At 44.5% G+C, this 25,510-nt stretch overlaps 1 protein-coding gene across 1 annotated transcript in view; it reads right to left on the reverse strand.

Moving 5' to 3' along the window:
* Positions 1–24,808: 24,808 nt before the first annotated feature.
* The window catches only part of PCP4 (Purkinje cell protein 4), a 53,015-nt gene continuing 52,313 nt past the window's right edge, over positions 24,809–25,510 (reverse strand). Inside the window, exon 3 of the mRNA XM_019745650.3 lies at positions 24,809–25,215. Within this exon, the coding sequence (XP_019601209.1) occupies positions 25,088–25,215 (128 nt within the window). The 3' untranslated portion in view covers positions 24,809–25,087. The remainder of the gene's footprint in view (positions 25,216–25,510) is intronic.

Here is a 25,510-nt window from a genome sequence, read left to right on the forward strand (position 1 = left end):
AGGAAGCCTGACTACCCTTGGGCACACTTTTTCTTTTTTAGCATAATGAATTTATTGTACAAAATTTACTTTGTATTTGGGACTTAGCAATAAAGTTCCATAACAAATCCAGTTGAAATTTCCTAATTTTACACCAAAGTGTCTAATACAAGATTTATAGTATTTGAAATCATTGTTTTCTCACTGATAGGAGACAATTTGTTCTATTTTCCCTTTTAGCTTTTCTTTCCCCAATTTAGAGCCTTGATGTAACATAACTTCAACAATATTCAAAAACAGTCACTCTTTCACCTCCAAAGTCTCAGTTAAAGTCTCAATAAAATCAGCAAATAATTCCAGAGAAACCATCTTCTAAATTATTGATAGCTTTGCAAGTGAAGCAATTTTTATGGTAGCCTTCCCAAATTAAACATTTTGGTGATAAACCTGGGAATTAAAATCTCACAGCATTTTAGCTTACTAACAATTTTACTTTTGGGGTGAAAAGGTTGCAGAACCTGTTACCCTAGTCCATTGTATCTTGACAGGTTGCTTCTATTTTCAGCAATAAGCACTTTACATTTTCTTGACGAACATCCTGCAGAGCTAGCTATAGAGGTACCTGGGAGAACTAAGTATTAGATCTTACATCTTTATATTTTATAAACTACGTTAATCACTCCCTCTTTAAAATCACTATTTGGGGGAGGGAGGGAGGAGATGAGGGTAAACGGGATCACATATATGGCGATGGAAGGAGAACTGACGGGTGGTGAACACACAATGTGATATATAGACGATGGATTACAGAATTGTACACTTGAAATCTATGTAACTTTAGTAACCATTGTCACCGCAATAAACTTTAATTAAAAAAAAAACACTATTTTCACATAGTTGTACTCTGAGTCTCATGTTTGAGGGCTATGCCTGAGGACCCTGAACCCAGGGCTCAAGGGGAGTGGGAAATAAAGCAACACAGCACATAGGGCGTGTCTTCCTTAAAGACTGACCCCGTTCCCTAGTGGGTAATTTCCAGTGCAAACACTGGAGAAGAGAATGAACTTCTGGGTGAAATTTTAGGCCAGAACATCAGTTTTCAAAGACATTTTGGGCCTCTGGGCTGATCATGTCATGGGCTGGACACGACATGAGATACAACTTCGAGTTTCTCCTCTGTGGTCTCAGAAAGGAAGTCAGTCCAATAAGAACAGCCATGCAGGACTTAAGTTTCAACACAGGTTCCCTCTGTGATGCAAAAACAGCCCCAAAGGATTCTATTACACGATGCTGATGCTGCTAATTCCCTGAGGCAAACAGTCATTGACCCCTTTGTAAAGGTGCCAGGTATTGAGCTGTGCCTGGGGCTCCACCATCCTCTCCCTCTGTTCTAGACACTTAGCCAGCGTTCAAGGCTCGTTCAGGGTGCCCCATTCAAAACACAGCCGAACCAGAAGGTTTTTATTAATGTTTAGATTCAATAATAATAATAAGTGGTGAGGAGCTGTGACTATATCTGTACCACATAACATCCTACCACGTGCCAGTGCCAAGCCTCGGTGGTTTGAAAGTGGGAAAAAGAAGATAACCTGATTCATACCTTTAAATAATTAGTAATCTCGGTGTGCAGAAGACTGTACACGAGACGACTGATGAACAATCGTAAAATACAAACAGAAGAAAAGCATAACATGTCTCAGTATATGCTAGACATATGCTAAGTACAGGCAAGCCAGCCAAGCTAGTTCATATACAGGTACATCCGGGGAACAGTCCAGAAGTTGAATATGAGGAGAAAACCATGACTCAGACCTCAGCAAGGATGTAGGAGCCAGAGACCCCTCAGGAGCAGTGAGTAGAATACCCAGAAGAGAAGGAGAAAACCGAGTACACCAAGCAGGGGGCCTATAGATCCACAGCTGGTTTTCCAGAGCAGAACCAGCCAGGACCTAGAATTCAAAGACTCCAGCAGGGCAAGCTGGCATTTCTGGCGCTTCTGTATGCATCTTAACCTTCCTCTTCCAAGCATTTTGGCCACAGGCCTGAGGAGTGACCTGCAGTTGACAGGATGAGCCCTGGGGGTGGCCCAGCCCTTTCACCTGAGCTCTGTCTCTGTGTGTCCCAATGACGTGAGGGTGCCAGCACCTTCTCAGAACACAGAAAACCCCTCAACACCTGATTCTGGGGTTGAAGCACTTCCCCAATGGTTGAGATATGCTAACACTCTCCAGGTTTCTCCACGTGACCTCTTTTTTGTACCCAGAGCACAATTGCTCTGGAAAATTTCTGACAGGATGTCCACAATTGTTAGGCTGCCATATCCTGCATAACAAAGTGGCACATTTAATATTAATAGATTTTCTATTTACATCATTTGCTGCTTAATGGTCTACTGTAGATAATCTTCAGAACTTTCAATATATCAGATTAGCTGTACTCCATTGGTTTCCAGCCTGTTCTTTCTGGGAAACATTTTTCTAGACTCATTAGTCAATCAGCCAGTCCTGTGGAGGCGATGTGTTTTCCAAATATCTTACTTTTGGTGGCACAAGAGATAAGAAACACCCCCAACAGAAGAGCAGTGATTAAGGTGACGGTTTTCATTTCTTTCGGTTCCTGTAATAAATTACTACAAACTTCGTGGCTTAAAAACAAGACAAACGTATTCACTCACAGTTCTGGAGAAGTCCAAAGTCAAGGTGTCGGCAGGGCCATGCTCCGTCTGAGGGCTCCAGGGGAGGGTCCTTCCTGCCTCTTCCAGCTTCCGGTGGCTCCAGGTGGCCCTTGACTCGTGACTGGAGGGATGGCTCCACTCTGTGCCTCTCTGACCAGATGGCCTTCTCTGCCTCATTCACTTACAGACATTGGTCATTGGCTTTGGGGCCCACCCAGGTAATCACTATTATCTCATCTCAAGATCTTTCACTTAATTACATCTACAAAGACCCCTTTCCAAATACAATCACACTCACAGGTTCTGGGGGTTAGGACGTGGACATATCTTTTTGGTGACTACCTGTCCCAGTCTCCCTGAGACTGAGGGGTTTCCCAAGATGTGGAATTTTTAGTGCCAACATGGGGACTAGATGGTGACTCTAAGTCTGAGAAGCAGACTCCAGAGAACTAACACTCTTCTGCAGAGTTAGGCAGTGGTTCTCAAAAGTGTGGTCCCACAGCCGCAATGTCATCTGGGAATTGATTAGAAATGCAAATTCTTCGGCCCCACCCCAGACCTACTGAATCAGAAACTCTGAGGCTGAGGATCAGAAATCTAGTTTAACAACTGCTCCAGGTGATTCTAATATATACTAAAGTTTGAGAACCACAAGTGTAAGATTTGAATCTTGGCCAAAAGAGAATAAAGGTTGGACAAAGGAAAACACCTAACTGGAACTGTGGCTCTCACCTCTGGCAGCACATTTGAGTCACATGAAAAGCTCTGTAACAATACAAATGCCCAAGCCCTATAATCGGTCTAGGGTGGAACCCAAATGCCTGTGTTCTTTAAAAGCTCCCCAGGTGATTATAGTGTGAGCCAGGGCCAAAAACCTAAACCACAAGACTTAATCCAGGGGCAGCATAATGAGTGAGTGAGAAAGTGTGGGTTTCAGAAGATGTTTGACTCACACCTTTGTGCTCCAAGTCACAGAATTAACAAGGCTATGCTTTCATTTTGAGCTTTAAAAGAATGAAAGACCATATTTCTTTGGTCTAGCTACAGATGGACTATAAAATATAATTTCAGGGTAATTTGGGAAACAGGAATATGTGAATAGTTGAGGTGTTACAAAAGGTCCCAAATTGAGACAGGGTAAGGAAATGATTTCACGTGGAAGAAGGGAAGAAATACTGACTCTTTCACTGAGGTGGGGGGCTATTTCCCATGCTTGATGATGCGAGCCCAAGGAACTACAGCAGATTGATAGCATGCTGCCCTCTGCCCATGTATATCTAGTCATTGTAGAGCTATTTTGGCTACCATCTCTTTTCCTTCCACATAATCTAAAATCAAAGGGTTATTTCTCTCAGATGTATTTTATTTGGAGTTTGAGCATTGAAAACCAGGAAGCTGGTGATGGAGATTTCGTAGCCAACTGATAGAAGCCATGGACATAAATAAGATTACCCTGGGGAGAAAAAATGAAAGCTGAGTGTAGACCCTAAAGCAATTCTTCTGTTTGTTAGTATGTGGAAATAAGAGGAAAACCCAGTAGAGGGAAGAGAAGAAACCAGCAGAGAGAAGGAGCAAAGAAAAGAGGGCAGAGAAGCATGGGATTATCTCTAAGTGGGTGTAAAGCAAGATTATCATCAGTGATGTGTGGAGTGATGCAAGTGAGGGCCAGTCCTCAAACGCCAGGTGGAAAGTGCTTTCAAGAAGTGTAGACAACTTTTAAAAAGCAAGTTGGCTGTAAAGGGAAGGAGAGGAGTCCTAAGGAATATCGGGGTTGTGGGATGATTTTGTTTTTAAAGACAGAGTAGACCCAACCATATTTTTATGGGGAAAAAGGAGGCTATGATGAGAGAGAAACCAGGGACTCAAGAAAAAGAGTAAAATTTTGCAGTGCCTTTCCTAAAGAGACTGGAAGGGGCTGATCCCACACAGGGGCAATGGTGCAACTTTTCAAGGAAATAGATATTTCTTGAACAGAAACAAGAGAAGAGGTGGGGCTAATAAATACTGTCATAAGAGAAACGGAGTCAGGGTTTATGTTGGAATGGCTTCGGTCTGAGTAGGAACACAGGAGGGGAGATTATCCACTAAGAGTTTAAGGACAGCTGGCAGTAGGATGGGTGTTTAAGAAATTTAAAGGCTGTACGGCAGCTGCTGTGGAAAAGAAGCAGAGTTGACTCTGAAAGAAGGAATGAGTCCCAGGGAGGATGCACTGAGGTTCGAGCTCAGGTGAGCATTGGGGAGACAGGTGTCACTGAAAAAAAGGGGCCATTGATTGAAATTCTGTGTAAGGGTGTTACATCCTGAGTTATCTTCCTCAACCTGGCAGATGGCTGTAGTTTATTCACTGAAGAGACTGAAACAGAGGGAGAGTATGTAGAGCTGAGATCAGAGTATAGACTGAAACATAATAATTAAATAAAAGTTTACACACTCAATGGTGAGACTCTTGGACCCCTTTCCTCTTAAGTTTGGTGCAGATGGGCTGCCACATTTATACTGTCCCTCCTACACACTCACACTAGGGGGAGTTTAGGATTTCTCTTCAGCTCTGACAATGACCTACACATAGCAATGAAAAGACCCAGCCAAATTTATCTGCATTGAATCTACCAGTCAACAAGTTCTGCCAATAAATACTTTTTAATGCACATTAACTATGAACTGACAGCCAAGGACCAACAGATATTTGAGAAAAAGGATCTAGCCTCACAGGGTTTCTCAGTCTCTGCACTATGGACATTTTGGGCTAGATAATTCTGTTTCAGTTGAGGGTATCCTGTGCATTGTGAAATGTTTAGCAACATCCCTGGCCTCTACCCACTAGCAGGGGTAGCACCCCCATTCCAGTTGCAACAACACAAAATATCTCCTGAGTTTGCCAAATACCCTGGAAGGTAAAATCCTCCTCCTTTTCTTCCTCCCTTGACCACCTGCTCAGTTGAGCATCACCAACTTAGCATGAAAGGAAAGACAAATTCTAAAAACAACAAATAGGGGAAAGAAAACTATTCGGCAGTGAGAAAAGATGAAATAGGACCATTTGTGACAACATGGATGGATCTTGAAATTATAATGCTAAGTGAAATAAGTCAGAGAGAAAAAGCAGAGAACCATATGATTTCACTGACCTGTGGTATATAAACCAAAAACAACAAAAGAAGAAGACAAACAAATGAGAAACAAAAACTCATAGACACAGACAATAGTTTAGTGGTTACCAGAGGGTAAGGGGGGGGGGGGTAGTAGATGAGGGTAAGGGGGATCAAATATATGATGGAAGGAGAACTGACTCTGGGTGGTGAACACACAATGGGATTTATAGATGATCTAATACAGAATTGTACACCTAAAATCTATGTAACTTTACTAACAATTGTCAGCCGAATAAACTATAATTTAAAAAAAAGAAAGAAAACAAGGGTGACGCAAGGAGAATAATATATCTTTGGTGGAAGGAATGACAATTAATATACTGATAGATATGGGTAAATACTATTTTAATAAAACAAAAATACAGTATTATTAAAAGCAATTATACTCAGTCAACAACAACAACAAAAACAGATCTTGGAAACTAAATATATGAGATCAAAATGGAAACTGCAATAAAAGTATTCAAACACAAAATTGAAAAGAATTTTCCAGCTAGTAAGATAAAATGAAAGCAAAATGAAAAATAGGAGAGAAAAATAAAATGAAAGAACCATTCCAGATAGCCAACCACCAAACAATAGATGTTTTAGAAAGTAAGTTCAGGGAAAAATAGAAGGGAAAATAAATTAAGAAAATTGCCAGAAACTGAAGGGCATGAGACTCTACTTGGAAAGTTTGCTTTAAATATTTGGTACAAGAGGATGGAAGACACTTACCTCAAATCATATCACTGTAAATTTTCAGGAAACTGGGATAAAAACAAACAAACAAACAAACAAACAAACAAACAAACAAAAAACCCTAAAAGGCACAAACAAAAGACTGTAAATCAAAATGGTATTTGGTATCTCTTTAGCAAAATGAAGCCTATAACATAAAAAAAACACCTTCAAAATCTTAAGAAACAATACCAAGTGTTGACAAGGATGTGGAATTAGTAGGATTCCCATACATTGCAGGTGGAAATGCAAAATGACACAGCCACTTTAGAAAACAGTTTGGCCATTTTTTACAAATCTTAATATAAACTTACCATATGTCCCAGAAATCCTACCCACTCACAGAAAAAGAAATGAAATAAAAACATATGTTCACACAAAGACTTGCGTGGATTTATTGAAGAATGATTAATAAGATTCTAAAGCTGATACAAACCAAATGTCTATCAATTAGTTAAGGGATACATTGCAGTATATTCATACTATGGAATACTTCTCAGCCATAAAAAGGAACAAAATATTAATACATATAACAATATGGGTGAATCTCAAAAATATTATGGTAAATGGAAAAGGACAAATGCAAAAGTCTATAAACTGTATATGATCCCATTCATGTGAAATTTGGGGAAAGGCAAAACTATAGTGATACAAATCAACAAGTCAGAGCATTGGTAGCCTGAGAATTGACTGTAGGGGAGCAAATTTTTAGAGTGATATAGCTCTTCTATATCTTGTAGTAGTGGTTACACAATTATATAAAATTACCAAAATTATAAAATGATGTACTTTTAATGAATGAATTTTGTTGTCTGTCAACAATGAAACAGTAAAGCTGGGGGAAAAAACAATATAAGAAATCTGAAAATAATTAGTCACAACCTAGAATTTTATACCTAGCCAAGCAATCATTCAATTGTCAGAGTTAAGACAAACACATCTTCAAAAATGCACAGTCTCAAAAAATACACTTTCCAGATACTCTTTCTTTAGTCAAAATTCAAAGATATGTTCCATCAACATGAAAAAGTTAAGTAAGAAAAAAGAACATATAAAAGCCATAAGACAGGAACTCCAACACAGGAGAAAGGTTAAGTGACTGTCTGCAGGCTAGATAGATAGGCACTCCAGGTTGAAAGCGGGGCTGCAACCCTTTTAGAGCAAGATGATGGAGGAATATGTCAGAAATAATAATAATAATAATAATAATAATAATAATAATAATAAGGAAACTGTAGATTACTTGAGATATTTGAAAATAATGAGGACAGATACAATTTTAGTGGATAGTTTGGGATTAAAATAGTGTTAAGTACATAAAACTTAAGCAGGAAAAAAAAAAATAGACCATTATAAACTCCAGGGAAAGAAAATGTAATGACAGTGCAGTAAATGACTCTAAATAATATTCACATGGACATAATAATGAAAATACCAAAATTGATGGAAACATAAGTATATTGTCAGGAGGAGGGAAGTTTGAAAAGGACATAAATCTTCATATTTCATTTAGGAAATGCATATATCATATCTGAAATTTAAATATTAAGAATTGTACTATATAAGCATGTTTTAGAAATGTAGAGGTAAATGCTCAAATAAACATCTGAAAAAGTTGAAAAATGTTTCCTTTGGGAGACACAATGTGCAGATGATAAGGGTGGGGCAGAGCATTGCTGTTTTGTTTTAAGCCTTATAGAACTATGTAACATTTTTTAAGTAAAATTTATCCAAAAATATGCAGGCAACGCATCAAGAGGGGAGGGGGATGTTTTCCCTGATAAATGGCTGAAACAGAGGCAGAAGCTAACAAGGAAATGAAGGTAAAATGAATACAGTTGGAGGGAATGAACAGAGAGATTCAAGACATAAGTCATGTGCCTGTGGATGAAGAGCAAAGTCAATAAACAAATGATGGTGTTGTAGAGATGTGGAAGGGAGCAATGGAGGTGGCAGAGGGATTCAGTGCTCAGATCAGGACTTTTTGTTTTGAAAACCATCTTCATTAGTTTTCTGTTCCTCTGAGACTTTAGGTCGAGTCTCTAAACACCTAGTTTTATTTCTCAAAAAAAACCTGTTCCTTTTGTTCTTTCTTAGTTCGTCAATAAAGTAAGAGTCATAATAGTAAATGACAGTTATCAAGGCAATAGCTGTTATTGTCCAAGTTTTAAAGAGTCATGTGACACTAAATAATTATATGCTGTAGCACTTTGCTGGAGACTCTTCCATCTGCAGATGAGTGTGCTCATCTTTAAATACCCTGGTCTATGATTCAAGATTAACTAAAAACTACAACACTCATGATGAACATGATTAAGGAAACAAAGCCTAAATCATTACCTGAATACCATGATTTAAGAATTTACTTCAAAGAACTGCAAAAGCATAGACAGGCTAAAAGCCATGAAGTCTAGAACACAACCAATGGCTTTAAATATATCTTCAAAATGGAATCATAGTGCCCATCTAAAAGAGCCACTGTCAGAGTTAAGTGAGATACAACGTGAGAGTACTTAGAACAACACCTGGCACAGCATGTGTGCTTGATACTCCTGTCAGCAGTCATACCAGTAGTAGTAGTAGTGCTGCTTGTGGAGGTGGTAGAGGTGATAATGTTGGTGGTGGTGGTGGTGATGGTGGTGGTGGTGGTGATGGTAGTGGAGGTAATGGTGGTAATGGTGGTGATGATGATGTAGGTGGTGAAGGTGGTGGCGATGGTGGAGGTGGTGATGGTGGTGATGATGGTGGTCTTGGTGGTGGTGATGTGGCAGTGTTAGTGGTGGAAATGGTGGTGGTGGTGGTGGTGGAGGTGATGGTGGTAGAGGTGATGGTGGTAATGGTGGTGATGATGATGGAGGTGGTGATGGTGGTAGTGATGGTGGTCTTGGTGGTGGTGATGTGGCAGTGTTGATAATGGAAATGGTGGTGGTGGTGGTGGTGGTGGTGGTGGCAGTTGGCATGGTAAGAAGCAGTTATACAGTTGCTCAGGTTCTTCTTCCATTCACCTGTGCTGTCTGCTTTTTTTTTCTGGTAGATAGTTTCTATCCCTGTTTGATTGCTTGGGATTCAGTCACATAGTCACTTCTAACAGTGAGGTAGGCTGTTAAGTGTAGACTGGCTATGTTCTAAAGGCAGGGAGAAGACAGGCTGGTGAACCGCTAGCCATGTCTGCCGGAGTGGCCATCTGTAGTCTGGCCTGGCTTTAACCTATCTCTTCGGGCTTCAATTCCACAACACCACTGCAATCTCCTATGCATTTCCCTACCTGGAATAGTAGCTATTCTCCCAGCAAACTGTTTTCTTGCCTCAGTGTTTGCCCTCCTGGAATGTCTCTTTCCTTGTCTCCACACATTATAAAGTTCTATGCTTTCTTCAAGACCTGTACCTCTCCATAAAGTATTCTCTTGGTTAAAATTGATCTCACTCCCTCCCCATTCTTCATCTATCTGTCTGCCAAAGAACTTGACACATTTACTTTATTTGTGGGCATGTCTGGCACTTCCATTAAAAAGCAAGCTCCTTGCAGACAGATGGCCATGTCTTAACAATCTGCCTAAACAAAGCAGACTGCAGGAACTATTTGTGCCTAATCATACCATTCGCTTTGTGTCCCTGTGGAGTTGATACAATACCTCATACACAGCAGATGCAAAGTGAAATGGTACTAACTCATGCCCTCAGGTGCACCCCCATCCATGGACTGACCACAGCTCTCTAGCTTCTATACTGAAATATGTTTTATTTGCAGAAACTGAGAGTTGGTTTGAGAGAACTTTTAGGAGGCATGGAGGATATCCTCTAACCATGCACTTGTCAAGGGCATGCTGGGAAGTATTTTCTCTAACCTCAAAACCAAGCTAGAGGAAAATTTTCTTTACTTATTTGTTCCTTTTTTTTCCTCTTCCCTTCCTGCCTGTCTCCCTTTTTTTAAATCCATCTCTTCCTTTTCTTACCTGTCTTCCAACCTCACTCCTCTCCTGGACTTTACTTCTTTAAAAAAAAAATACTTTTTTTTGGTCTGCTACGACCAAAGATAGGTCTGGATCAATAATCAGCTCAAGTACAAAATTACCCAAGCATCTTCTTCCCTCTTTGGACTTCTGCAAGCCAACACAAAATTTTCCAGAACAGAAAGGAGAGCAGAGAGAAGAAAGTAATCCTGTTCCCATCTCCCCATGTGCCGTGAATCCAAGGCCTTCTTGCTCAGAAATGTGCTGTGTTTCTCTATTCAGACAAGGTAGTTTGGATCCACTTCAAACAAGCTGCCATTGATGTTTTGCACCTTGATGTAGATTACGCTAGAGCTGCTGAAATGTAGTTTTATGAGCAGCCAAAATAGAAATAAATTTACAGTATCCTCTCACTCAAAAGTCGAGGACTATGCTTGACATACACACATCAATCTCCACCAGCCAGTTTCTCTTTTTTGACAGATGAACTTGTCAACATACTTCAATAACTAATGACATCGGCATTGTTATTCCTGTCAATTAGTGTCACCCACTTACTGGATTAGAAGGTAAGAACTTTGGCTGTTTCATTGGCATCCACTGAGGTGTCCTTGAACAAGGCATTGTGGAGAAAAGAGCACTGAGACACTTTGCAGAGTGAAGGAAAAAAATGTTTCAGAGAAAAGGCAGCACCCAACCGGCACTTTGCTCCAGGCAGGTCAGTCCCCAGCAATGAGTAAAGGAAGTTCCCCTTGTGGGGAAGGGTGATAATTGTGACCCACAAGGACAAATAGCCAAGAGTCAGTGCAGTTAGAGGCCATGTCATACAGGTGCTAAAGGCACAAGCTCTGAAAATGGTCTGCTCAGATTAAAACAGTGGTTACACCATTTATAAATGACCTTGGGGAATCATTCAAAGGTCTCTGTGCCTCTGTTTACTTATCTGAAAATTGGATAACCTACGAGATGGCTTGCGAGGATGAAATGATTAAAATGAGATTGTCCTTGCAACATCCTTAGCAGGGCATCTGGCACAGAGTAAACGCTCCTCCAGCATCAGTCAATGTCAGAGACTGGCCAAGTGCCCACCACCTCCATTTCCTCCCTCTGGGCAAACAGGAAGACTACATTTCCCAGGCTCCCTTGTAATTAGGACTGTGCTATATGATTAGTTCTGGCCAGTGGAATGTAGGTGAACTTGGGTGCTACTCTAGGACTGACAATAAAACAAACCATGTGTAGTAGGTTGAATAATGGCCACCCAAAAGATATATCCCAATCCTAACTCCCAGAATCTGTGAAACTGACCTTATCTGGAAAGAGAGGAGTTTTTGCAGATGTATTAGGTTGGTACAAAAGTAATTGCAGTTTAAAAGGTTAAAAATAATTGCAAAAACCGCAATTACTTTTGCAGCAACCTAATAATTAAGACAAGGATCTTGAGATAAGATAATCATGGGTTTAGGGTAGGCCCTAAATCAAATGACAGATGTCTTATAAGAGGGAAGAGAGAGAGAGAGAGAGAGAGAGAGAGAGAGAGAGAGAGAGAGAGAGAGAGAGAGAGAGAACACAGATACACAGAGAAGAGGTCCACATAAATATGGAGGCAGAGATTGGAGTTATGTGTCTACAAACCAAGGAAACTCAAGGATTGCCAGAAGCACAAAACACTAGGAGAGAGGCATGGAACAAATTCTCCCTCAGTATCTCTGGAAGAAACTAACCGTATTAACACCTTGATTTTGGATTTTGGCCTTCAGAATTGTGAGACAATAAATTTCTGTTGTTTTAAGCCACCTACTTTGTGATAATTTGTATGAAAGCCCTAAGAAACTCATACACCATCTAATCCCTCCAGCTCTTTCTCTCAAAAGCAAATGTCCTAAAGATAGCAGAGTCTCCCAAGAGATAGAGCCTGAATCCCTGAGTCACCCACTGGATGGAAAGCTGCCCAGGAGAGCTGCAAATACTCATCAGACTTTCTAGGAGTGAGCAACGCATTTTTTGTATAAGTCATTGAGAAGTGGAGTTGTTTGCTACAGCTAGCATTAATTACCCTGAGTAATATAACTATTATTATTAAGAGGTCTAAAGTCATAACCTAGATGAGACAGAAGGGAAGAGTCATCTGAATAGTAGGCAAGATGAAAAGAAGAGGAGTCAAGCAATTCTACCCCTTCATCCTCAATGTTATATTAAGTTCTGGATCTTTCTCATGGATAGGGTCCAGGATAGAATGACCTACACAAAGTCCTGCTTTTCCCACCTTATTCCTAAAACCTACAGTAGTTACTCTTGGCTCAGAGACTAAGTCAGACCACTTTTTACAAAACAGAGCTGTTTTGTAAAGTCCACAAACCTCATGGAGAGACACTGACCTCATTTCCTGGGGAGACCTCACATTGAGAATGAGTGTGGTCCCAGGTCAGAGGAAGCCAAGAGGCAGACCCCAGGACTGATTCCACACAGTTTTAAGCAAGTTGAACATGATAAATCTTCTGGAAGATGATAGCTTGTCATATTGCCCATGAAGAAAACTGGGAAATCATAGCTTGGGGCTTAGATATTGGAGGAAAAGAGAAGAAATGAGACTCAGGAAACTGTGAGGGGCCACTGTGCAATTGGTCTCATCCCAAACGGAACTGATTTTAACTGGAATAGCTTTTCATAAATAGCACAGGTGCTGGGGTAAAGGCTGGGCTCTGTGCAGGCCACAGCCTCAAGACTGCAGGCAGGACCGCTGAGGGCTTGTGTCCTCCAGAGAAGTATTGTCATGAGGTGTCTGGGAGGCCCCTGGGAAGCAATTACTTCAAGGCAGAGAGCCTTGAAGTAACTAAGACTGGACCAAACACAAGGAGTTGTTCTCGGGGAGCAAGGGCCATTTTGAGAACGGTCGGGAGGATAAGGGAGCCAGGGAGCATCAACAAACAAACAAGTGGACACCCAGAAGAAGCAGAGAGAGTGGGCAGCAGGTAACATCAGGGGTGGGGAGGGATAGGCGCATTTATGTGTAGAGAACACCATCCCTGTTTAACTCGAGATACAGAAGCAGACCCAAGACGTCCTGCATATCCCAGAGACCTGAGCACCAGGTCATAACAAATCAATGAAGACAACTGCGTCTCTAAAGTGACCTGAAATTCATGTTCTGCTAACCTGAAACAGCAGAGGGCAGGTTTGTGTGTGGTTCCCAAGGAGTCAAAAGGAAAGGCTTCATGGCTGAAGTTCCTTGGTCGAGCAGGTGAGGCTGATGCAGAAACGTGTGGTCCTTTTATGGACATCGTAATGTTCATTCTTGGAATGCCCTTTCTCCTCCTTTCCACCTCGCCAGTTCTAGAAGCTTCTCACTTCCCAGTCTGACCATGGAGACCTCTCCATTTCTCCAGGACTCCCTTGTTTTTTCATGAACATCAGCTCCACACGCTGCACTGCTCTGTCACACTCTTATTTGCCTTGTCATGTACTCGGGTATTACATCTCCCATTGGAGTAAGCCTTCCAGGGGAAACAGAGGCCATGTCTCTCTCATTTGTGTGTCTACAGGACTTAGCCAGAGCCCGGCAAAGAGCAGATTGGTTACACCGTCCTACTCCACCTTCCTTCAACCTGCAGGCAAGATTTTCCTTCAAGGAAGGGCAGAAAACAACACTTGATGGATGAAAACTACGTCAATTCTTGCCAAATTTAATCTTAAGAGGCTGATTTCTTAATAAAGGGAGGTTGTGAAAAATATGATGTAAACAAAACATATGGTCCATATGGTCCAGAATTCTTGGAACCTGGAATTTAGCTAAAAACACCCACACATCTCCCTTGCCATATGTCTTGGGTTAGGTTCCCCCAAAGCAAACTTTGAGGCCAGGATTTGAATGTAAATGGTTTATCTGGGAGATCATTTAAGGAAGCAAGGGAAGGGGAGTGAGGATGTGACATGGGAATGGAGCAAAGCTCATAAAGAGTGCGTCATTGAGCAGGTTACGGTGTGTACACAGGGCTGACCCCTATAGGGAACTCTGGGAGGCAGGACAGAACCTAAGGAGGGCAGAACAACCAGGTAGAAGGGACATGTCCTGATATCAGGAGTTGCTGTCACGGCCCTGGAAGCGCTTCATCCAGACTCTCACACGTGACACAGGCCTCTTGTGAAAGCCACCATTATTTGGGGTGTTGATGAAAGCAGCAGTTTAAATCCTCACTGCCACACCTCCTGCCCTCCACTCTTTTGAGATTTGGACTAAAATGGTTGTGGAGTGACCCGTTATTTGTTTGTTCTGCTCTTCCTTCCACTTCCATGCCCAGGGCATTTTAGCAAAAGGTGGTGCCACCTGGCCCGGAAGAGGCCTCCTGAAGCATGACTGGGGAAAGGCTCAGCCTCAGATCTCTGCTGGAAATTGGGGGAGGGGCTGCAACGGCCCTGTTTGTGCGTTAAGCTTCCTCAGGAGACACATGGCCCTGAAGGACTCTGGGCTGGAGCTTGGCCGTGTGGCCATGGACAAGCCCTTCCATTTCTCTGAGCTCTGCTTTACTTGTTGATAAAATGCAGGGGTGGACGAGATCCCTACAGCAGCTTGCCACACGGAATGCTCTTTGATTTATCAACAAGAAGGCATGGGACAGAAAAGCCTGTGAGTGGAGCATCTCGCTGAGGAGCAAGGAAGATGGGCTAGTCGCCTTCAAGCCCCATCAGCACTGAGCAGCAGTGAGCCTGTCACTCCCAGCTGCCCTCCAAGCTGGCTGGGAGAAGCCCCTGGGGCGCAGGGGGGGTGAGAGTACCCAGCAACTGAGAGCTGGATTAAGAGCCCTGCAGCTGACAAGGGAGCAGATGAGAAAATGCCTGTGTTCTCTAAGCAATAATACAACCGGAGCCTGTTTAAACTGGAGCCACAGCTGCCATCCCAGAGGAACCGCCTTGCCGGGCTTACTCCTCAAACCTCCAGAATGTTAAAACAGGGCAAAACAGGGCAAAACAACCTTTGCACTGGACCTGAGCAACCTGTGTCCCCGGGGACTGTTTGCAAAGATAACAAGAAAGCAGGTCTGATGACCGCTGGACTGATGACCACGGGACTGGAAGTTACAAACATGTTTAGAATGAGCGTCACTGTGTGATGTCGTCTGCGCTATAGAACCGCCTTCCGTCTGCGGATGGAACTGTTCCCCTTCCCTCTCTCGCCGACAGACACCCCTCGCCTTTGTCTGCTCATCGGCACAGTATTGGGGTTTCTGCCTGAATTAATGATTCCCAAATAGCTATTCTTATTGAGCTCAAATAAATGTTTGCTGCCTCTCACTTTGAAAGCCTTCTTTGTTTTTAAGTTAACAGTCCATTCAGACCCAGACCATCACAAAAGCCAAGCCCAGTCACTCCACGACAGCGCCCTGGAGTTCCCTCACCATCGCATGCCCACCTAAGAGGATATCAAATTAATATCTCACTTCCTGCTGTGCCCCCCACCCTTCATCTCCCCCAGGAGGGTGACAAAGATGCTCGTCTTCCTTCGCCCAGAGCTTAACTGCAGTGGTAGAACTGGGATGCCGCAGGAATATTACAAATGCTGCAGAGCCAGACTCGCTCCCTCCCGCTCACGGCTCTGCGGTGACAAAGCCATTCCCACCACCGCTGTGTTATCGGCTTGGCTGCAGAGGTTGCTGGCTGGGTTGCAATCAAATCACACAAAAGAGCCTGTGCTACACCTAAACCACTAGAAAAGCTACAGTGACAGCGTTGCTGGCCCCACGCCAGCCTCTAAGGCAGGACAACTCATGGTGTGGGGCTTGCCCATGGTCAGTCAGTCACTGCAGCTGCAGATGCCATAAAAAGCTGCCAGCTGGCTTTAGCCTCAACACCTCCCTGTGGGAAGGGGTCCCCCTGAAACTGTGGGTGTGACGATGTTTTCATCTTCCATCCCTGCACACCTGACCTGGCGGCCCAGTGATCTGCCAGGAATGTCAATGGCTTCATCACTGGGCCACGATTTGGAACCCCAACAGATTTCTACTTGAGCCTTCTTATGTGTCTGCCTTGTCCTTATGGAGAGGGATAGTGTGCGCCACCCCCCACCCCCCATTAAGGCCTTCTCCATTAGCGAGGGTGATAATAGTAACACATGCGTAACCGTTCAGTTTCAAGACCACACCAAGTGTGAAGGCACAAGAGACATGGCCCAGAAAATCCCACTTAGTTTCCTATGGCTGCTGTAACAAATTGCCACATAAGTAGCTTAAAATAAAACGAATGTACTGTTAGCGTTCTGAAGGTCTGAGAGCAAAATGAGTTTTAAGGAGTAAAACCAAGGTGTTGACAGGGCTGAGTTTTGTCATGCCATTTCTTCCGTATAGAACATCCCTGGCTCCAGGGAAAAAGTGTTCCCTGACTTTTCCAGCTTCTAGATGCCGCCTGCATTCTGTGGCTCACAGCCCCTTTCTCCAAGGGCATCACTCCAACCTCTACTTTCGTGGTCATATCTTTGTCTGACGCTGTCCTCCTGCCTTCCTCTTATAAGGACCCTGACATCACATTGGGCCCACCCCAGACAACCAGCATAATCTCCCCATTTCAAGGTCCTTAACTTCGTCCCATCTGCAAAGTCCCTGGTGCCATGTAAGGAAACAGTCACAGGTTCTGGGGATTCGGAACAGGACACCTTTGGGGCCATTAGTCTATCTACCACCACCACTGTTGGACTCAGAGGCAAGAGGACCCCATCAGGCCTTGAAGGGATGAGGGAGACCCTAGGGGGGTCACTGAAGACTGTAGAATGTTAACGGTGCCCTACGTGGATAAGAAATAGTGTCAGTTACAAGATACATTGGCATTTAATGCCTCATACTGGGTGACGTAAGTGTCAAAAACTGTAGGCTCTCAAATCAGACCCAACTGAGAAGTTAGACTTCATCCCTCACTAGCTGCATGAACTTGAGTGGTCCCTTATCCTCTCTGAGCCTTAGTTTCCTCATCTGGAAAATGGGGATAAAGTATCTACTTTATGGGGATAGTTAAGATTAAATGAAATAATAGACATAAAGTGCTCAGCCTGACACACAGAAAGGGCTCCATTCCCTCACTACCATTCAGGGGGATTTATTATACCCCCTCTACAGAGGGGGAGATTGAGGCCAGAGCAAGTTATGGTTCTCGCACAGAACAACACTGATTCTAATAACTAAGTCAGGGCCAAGCGACTCTGCTGCCCACAGGTCCAGGGTGTCTGCTCCCCCAGGGAGAGTGTGGAGAGGAGGGGTGACGTTCCATGCAGGAAACATGGCATGAAAAAACGGTGATGGGCAGGATCCTGGATTTGCAGTATTCGGTCACCTATTGTCCTCGAGGTCACCACAATCTTGGGGACTTTTAGGAGGGAGGTGGCCTAGAATTGTACCTATGCCTTGGAACCCATCTGTCCTGGACTCCATTGTATGTCTATCCATGGAAAAATGGGATGGCAGGAAAATCCACCACACGGCTGGCTTTCTAAGACCTTCTTTAGAAAGGGAAATGAAAAACTGAAGAGTACAAGGCTGACTTTGAACTCTGACCAAATCATGGCCTTTCTGGGCTGTTTACTGAATGAAAATATGGGATTTCTTTATGTCCCTGTGCCCTCAAATCTGTTGGGGGAAGCACTTTCCATAAAGTGCATGCAACAAACATGGGCATGAATGTATTCGTTCATTATCGCAGCAAGTGTGTACCGAGCAACTAAACTGCCCATTAAATGGATGTCCCAGACCTCGTGGAGCTGAGTGAAGGAGACAAGTATGAGTCAAAGAATCACATGAATGTCTGTGAAATTAAAGATGTAACAACCGCTATGGAGAATAGGACCTACTGTGTGTGTGTGGGGGGGGGGTAGCAGAAACTGCGATGTGTTCACCAAAACCTGTCTCGTCAGCATCCTGGGCACACAGGGTGTCTACAGTTCCAGCTTCCCTTGACGATCGGTGTGGGCACATGCCTGCTTTCCAGCCAGTGGAATTGACCTAAGTCACTTCTGGGTCCAGCCCATCACAAACCTTTCATGTCATCCCACACTTGGACAATGGCCGTGACTCAGAACACCAGTGTCAGGCCCCACTGTGGGTCAGAAATGCACTTGTATTGGGTGCAGCCTCCAGGACGCGGGGGGTTCACATTTCACAGTAGTTAGCTTTATCTCAACTGCTCCAGGAAGTACCGCGGCAGCTCAGAACTGGAGGATGGTAAGAGTTAACCAGACGCCAAGGCAGAGGGGCAGACGCCAAAGAGCTGATGTGGGAGGGAGGAGAGCACATCCGAAGAGTGAAAAGACCCAGGGCCTGAGCAATGAGGCCACCAATCAGGGGTCACAGACCACAAGCGCACGGGGAAGTCATGGAAGGGTTCCCAGTTTGGGGCAGGAAGGCGTGGAAAAGATGACACGATCAGATTCACATTCTGAAAAGGTTACTCTGACTGCCACAGAGGAATGTACTAGAAAGAGGAAAGTGGTTGAAAGTGGAAACATCAGAGGGCTGACTGCGGGAATGATTCAGGAGTGGAATGGTCTGTCCTTTTTTTTTAGTTCCGTGGAGGCTTTTGGACCAGTCAATACTTAGAGAGTCGGCCACAAGCTCTCCTGTCTCAAGCTGGACACTCCGAGTGTGGCTTCCATATCATACTGATTGATTAGGGGGCGGGGACACGGGTGGCCATGGCTGCACCAGGGGGAAACATGCAGTCAGGGTGATATTTTCAAAGTTGATGAGGTTTACATGCAACACAGCAGGGAGATGAGGACGTCTCCCACCTAATTGAATGCTGCGTGATTGCACCTGCGTCGAGGTGTTTCTGTGCAGTAATGCACTCGACAGGTCCAACGCTTTGCCTGGGCGTAGACAAGACAATCATCTAACGGAAGTTCATCTCACAGATAGGCTAGGAAATGGTTCTTCTGTTGTCGGGACTTTAAGAAAGACCCCAACTGGAGCTCGGGAGCTCTAACAGAGAAACGCTTCTCCATCCTTCGTGAGCAGTCATGACTCGTGTGATGGCATCTTTTAAGACACTCAGGTGGTGGAGAGCATGGATGCATAGAAATAACGAGAATGACTCGCCTTGGGGGGCCAGAATCTCCATGTTTAGATAGGCCTTGCAGGGCAAGGAGCAGAGAGAGAAACAGTCCAGCAGCTCCACTTTTGCCATTTCCCTCGTCGCTTTGTCCATAAAGCCTGATAGGACCCTGTCTTAACCCGTCGTTATTCCTGCTCTGTGGACCCTCACCTCCTAGGGAGGTCACATGAGGCAGAGCAGGTTTTTCACTCACTCTTCCATGTTAGTCAATTAAGCATCTGTTAGCAACAGACCAAACCACTTCCAAAAGGAGTCCACTGTCACAGCCACGAGGAAAACAGAGCCAGCATTAAAGCAGCAATGAAGAGCCAGGCAGTGGATGCAAATCCAAGCTGTGTAGCAAATCAGCTGGACAGTGGATAGAGTCCACAGAGTTGCCCAGCCTGATCACATTACAGTAAGTGACATCGGGAGAACTGGGAGCCCTGCTTCTGCAAAGCTGGATATTATGGACTGAATGTCTGTGCCCCCCAAAATCCATATGCTGAAGCCCTAACCCCAGTGTGATGGTACAAGGATGTGAGGCCTTTGGGGGATAATTGGGTTTAGATGAGTCATGAAGGTGGACCCCTCATGATGGAATTGGTGCCCTTGAAAGAAGAGGCACCAGAGCTCTTTCCACTTGCAAGGACACAGCAAGAAGGAGGCCATCTGCAAACCGAGAGGAGAGCCCTCGTGGGGAGCCACATTTGCTGACACCTTGATCTCACATCCTGCATCACTGTGAGAAATACATGTCTATTGTTTAAGCCACCCAGTGTATGGGGTTTTCTTATAGCAGCCCAAGCTGCCCAAGACACTGAGCAGCGCAGGCTGACCAAGCGACCCCACCTCAATGATCTATGCTTTGAATTAGAATCAAGTGAAATCTCCTACACATGCCGTTAAGATGAAGCTTCATCTTAAACACAAATCCTAAATAAACTCTAGCCCTGAACTCTTTCTCTACAATCTTCTCTTATAATCATACTAATTCATCTAGGTTAATCCTCAGGGTATATAAAATGTGTTCATTCAAAGGTACAAAAAACGGACTGACTGCGAGGCTTGAGAATAGATGACCCTTTGAAGTTAAAATCAGTCAACCCCAAATAGGTGACCTTTGAAAATGACCACCTCATGAGATGGCCTGTCGCTGTCACTTGAGACTGAAACAATCCCTAAGCCTCCCTCAAAACACAAGGACGGACTACAAGGGAGACAAGATAAGAACAAAGAAAGGAACTAAAAAGAGTGGAAGACAAGAGAAAATTTTTGTTATTTGCAGATGATATTCCTGTCTATCTGGGAATCCTAAAGAATCCACCGAAAAATGATCAGATCATACATAGTTCAGTAAAATACTAGTTACAGAGTTAAATACACAGATATCAGTATTTTTCCTAGATAATAGCAAAACCAACTAGAGAATGCTTTGGGGAAAGAGTCTATTTAGAAGGACGAGAAAAACCATGAAATATCTAGAAATAGAACAAAAAGAACTATATGAAGAAAATGATAAAACTTGACTGAAAGTCATAAAATGCTATAAAGACAAAAATATCAAGACATGTCCATCGTATACCCTACAACATCTTTACATTATTGATTACATTCTCCAAATTAATTTTCAAAACCCCGTTTTGAAAATTAATTTCTATTTTCTAAACCTCTCAACAATACTGAATGACAACTATAATTATATATATATATATATATATATATATATATATATATATATATATATGCATATTTATATATTTGTATGTATATTGTTACAGGAAGCGGAGTACAGCATAAGGAATAGAGACAGTGGAAATGTAATGGCTCTGTGCGATGTCAGAGGGGTAGTGGATGGGGGAGGGGGGTTCACACAGTGTGAGGGATATAAATGATAAACGTCTAAGTTTTGCTTTGTCTTGTGCACCTGAAACTAATAAAAAAAAGTATCAAGACATCAATCCTGTCCCCACTGTGCCCCAATTTATTGATAAATTGAATGTAATTCTGCCTGCCCATGGCGTTCTGCTCCTTTTTGGGTGCCTTGGATATTCTATTCTTGGAAGTCTGTGAGACCTGAATAATTCTCTCGTTTAGCTTGTGTGAATGGGCTTCTGCTCCTTGCAACCAAATGAGTAAGTGACCCTAGGCTATCTTCTCTCTCCTGTGGGCCCGTATACCTTGACTCTCAAATCTCCTCATGCAGCCTCCTTCATTTCTCTCCAAATTGGCTTTTGCAGCTTCCTACAAAAGAATAAAATACAATTGTTTTGCTTTTTTTAAAAAAATAGCTGTAATGCAGCTTTAACCTGCCACAATACCAGCGTTGGCCCCAATTCAACAACTTCTTGCCATTTACTGGCTCATTTCCCATGACCGTTAGTTCAGACTCACAAATGAAGGACTCTAATTGGCTGAGTCCACCTCCCGGGACAGGCGCCCACCACGGACCCAGCTGGCTGGAGCCAGGAGAAGCCGAGTCCCAAGGAACTCTGGGTTGGATTGAGTCAGGAAGACGGGCATTGGAGACAGAGGCGATGACTGGCTCTTTACCACGTGGATCTGCCATTATTAATGGCTTCTAGTTATTAGACACCTGAGATAGGCACGCAGGTGTATTTAATCTAATTTTAAATTCCTAACATTTTTCTATCTACCTTGCCAAGTAGATTTTGTCATCTCCTTGATGGTAAGGAAACTGTCTGTTCTCGGTAGGTAAATTCTCTACAGTCACTTGGCCAACTGACCTGTAAGTCTCAAGTTGGGGTCCTGCTGCCCAAGTTGGGGTGGCACAGCCACGTCCCCCAGGCTGGAAGGTGCTAATAAATTGTGCCTCTGGTTCTGCAAATCTGAGCACCTCCTTCTCTTGGGCCTTGCCCTCATACTTCTCCACCAACCAGTCACCCACCCTATTTACCTGGTAACGCCCATCATCTCTCCATCAGTCACTGAGGGTGGCTGTTCCTCAGGAATACGTGAGTGGTTCTCCAAGCCCAGGTGAGCTGCCTTCCCTCTGTTCTGCCACAGCACAATTCTCTTTCCATTTTACCATCTGTTTATATGGGCCTCTTCCCCACCAGCTGGCCACTACCTGAGGGTCAGCCACAGCACCAAGTGCATGTGCATAGTAGGATTACAGTAAATGTGTGTGAAAGAAAATTGAGTCAGTGATGCTCCAACTTGCTGACACCCTGTGCAGCCGCACTCGGGCACTCTCTGGGACGTCCCCCGCCCCCCTGCCTTCTAGGATAAACACTGTAGCCCACGGGAATGCAAAGGCCCTCCAAAGCCTGGAGCCATGGAAACACTTCTCCTTCCTCTGGCTCTACAAGGCTACAGACAACATTCCCAATGCCCATGCAGAGGGGCACAGCCGCTTGCTGTGAGCAGGAGTTTGACACTCTCAGGAATCCACCTTAGAAGCAAACCCTGAACTTGATCCTATGGCTCAGAGGGAGTCAGGTGTGCCCTTGTGCTGTGATTGGGATGAGAGATGTGCATCAGAACCTTGAGGGGCTCCCCGAACTTCACGGGCCTCACCCCACTCTCCGCCTTCTGCACCAGTGGGCCATTGCCACGGAGGAAGGGCTTCCTGGACCCTTGGAACATTGGAGAAGAACCATCCCCTAGGATTTCCTGCTTTGCATGGAGAGTCGCCCCTAGGGAGAACAACCTCACTGTAAAACCAGATCTGCTTCCAGGTGGGTCACAGCCAGGAGAGACCTGTATCAGCCATCAGCGCCCAGTAAGGGACACCCGCTTCTTTATGGGAAACATTCAGAGGATGAGGGAACAGTGAGGGTGCTAGGAGGACAGATGTGGAGGGATTTCATCTGAATTATGTAAGCACTCGTTTTGTTCCCGACTTTCCTTCCATTACTACTGCAGGGACCTCCCAAAAAACACTACGTCGCCATCCTTTGAATTTCTGTGGCGTTTGTACTCACCCCCTATCTCAGGAGGCTTTCTATGGAGTGTCCCCTCAACCTGCTGACCTCTTTTCAATGGGGACCTCAGGCCAACTGGAGCCCCGAGGAGCCCTGGCTGGTTCCTAATTCCAAAGCTATTCTAGTTAGTGCTTCTTTAATTAGAAACCCATCAGAGGAACCCCCGAGCTTCTCCCCCACCCCTAGCATCCCCTAACAGAGACTCGTCCAGGAGAAACCTCCTTACACAAAACAATAAATTCATCTTCAGGTGGATTTTTTGAGATAGTGAATCCTCCCAACCGTGCCAGTCCTGGTCCATCTGAACCTCTGTGACCGCAGACGGGGCTCTGCCAGGGGAGAAGCATCACCCCCACCCCCACTCATCAGCGTGCACGCTGGTTGCTTCCACCATACTTTACACCTGCATCCCCAGGCACGCGTGTGTGAGCACACACACACACACACACACACACACACACACAGCACTGTCTCTCCTCTGTCCACCATCCTTCACACTCCACCTGGATCCTTGGTTAAGGAGCTGGCAAAGGAAAGAAGTCGTTGCCCACAGTGGATCACGGTGCTGTCGTGAAGCACCTCAGGGGGCTGAGGATGACAAGCAACTTCCACCCAGGTCCTCACATGGCAAAGCTCAAACAGCAGTGAGACTTGGGGGCTAGGGGCTCCTGCCACCTGGGGCCCAAAGGCAGGCACTTCCCTATACAACGGACCTCCCCTCACTGACTATGGAGCCCTTTGTGGTGAGCTGTGCAAAGCAATTTACCTGTGAGGTATGCAAGGTGAGAGCGAAGCCAAACAGCTTCTCCAAACTGCAGGTCAAGGGACATAACCCTAACATGCAGCAAATCACAGTGTGTGGAGCTTGGCGAAGCAGGGGAGATGGGAGGACCACCATCCCCCTCGTGCCCGGCAGGTAAGTGGCCGAATGGCTGTCAATGGTGGCAGTGTCCCGTTCGGAGTTCTGAAAGGCACCTGCTGGGTTAACCCGGGTGACACATGCCAAACACAGATGCATCACCCTCCCATTGTGCTCCTGGGGAGTCAGAATTCCCCAGTGAACCTTCTGAATGTTTGGCACCCAGGCTCCAGAGCTCCATTCCCATCACAGAAGAAAATGCATTGCGATCTCCGGTCAGTCGGCAGTCAGTGCTCTCCAAATGGGAATGGGTCTCTCATTCTCAGCAGAAAAACTCCTACCAGAGACACCGTGTTTCAGCTCTAAACTTAAGGAAAAGAGAAAACAGCCATGGGGCGTGAGGTGTCTCCAACACTGGGGACTTTCCAGATCAATACAAAGGGAGAGACGAAGGCAGACACTTTAATCACGCATCTCAACTCCATTTTATTACAACATCAAGGAGAGTAGTTGCAGGAGGAATGATACTGGGGATGAACACAGAGATTAAGCCACTCACAACTGCATTGTCTACACTTTCCTAAGAGGGTATAAATATCACGGGTCTCTGTACATGCATTGTGGGACTGCTGTGTGTGCAGTGTGTGCAGATGATTGCTCTCTACGGTGTTTTCTCTAATTTCTTGACAGATGGTGGTTGAATTTGGTGTCTTCTGGCAGACTAGGAAGGGGCTCTCCCGCTAGGACTGGGACCCAGCCTTCTTCTTCTGGAATTTTCTGAACTGAGACTGAATGGCCACCGCAGCACGTTCTGTCTCTGGTGCATCCATGTCGATGTCAAATTCTTCTTGAACTTTCTTCTGCCCATCTGTAGCAAGAAAAACACAGACATAAGGCCATCACTGAGCTGAAAGCAAGCAGGAAGGCAGACAGCGGCTCTGGCTCTGGAGGAGCAAAGCCTCCGGACCAGCATGTGGTGTGCACTCACCACCCACAGCACAAGACCCAGTTTGCAAACTCAAGTCCAGCGGCGTGTGTCCTGACCCTCCTCAGAACCACCATCTTCTGGTCGCCTGAACCCTTCGCCTGCAGCTGTGATGAAACTCGAGGACATGGTCTCACCATCTCGGATATTTTCTGTACCTGATTCTCTGTGTCTCATG

The sequence above is a fragment of the Rhinolophus sinicus genome, chromosome 17 (assembly GCF_057876585.1).
Source record: "Rhinolophus sinicus isolate RSI-liver-muscle chromosome 17, RSI-T2T, whole genome shotgun sequence".
Classification (NCBI taxonomy): Eukaryota; Metazoa; Chordata; class Mammalia; order Chiroptera; family Rhinolophidae; genus Rhinolophus; species Rhinolophus sinicus.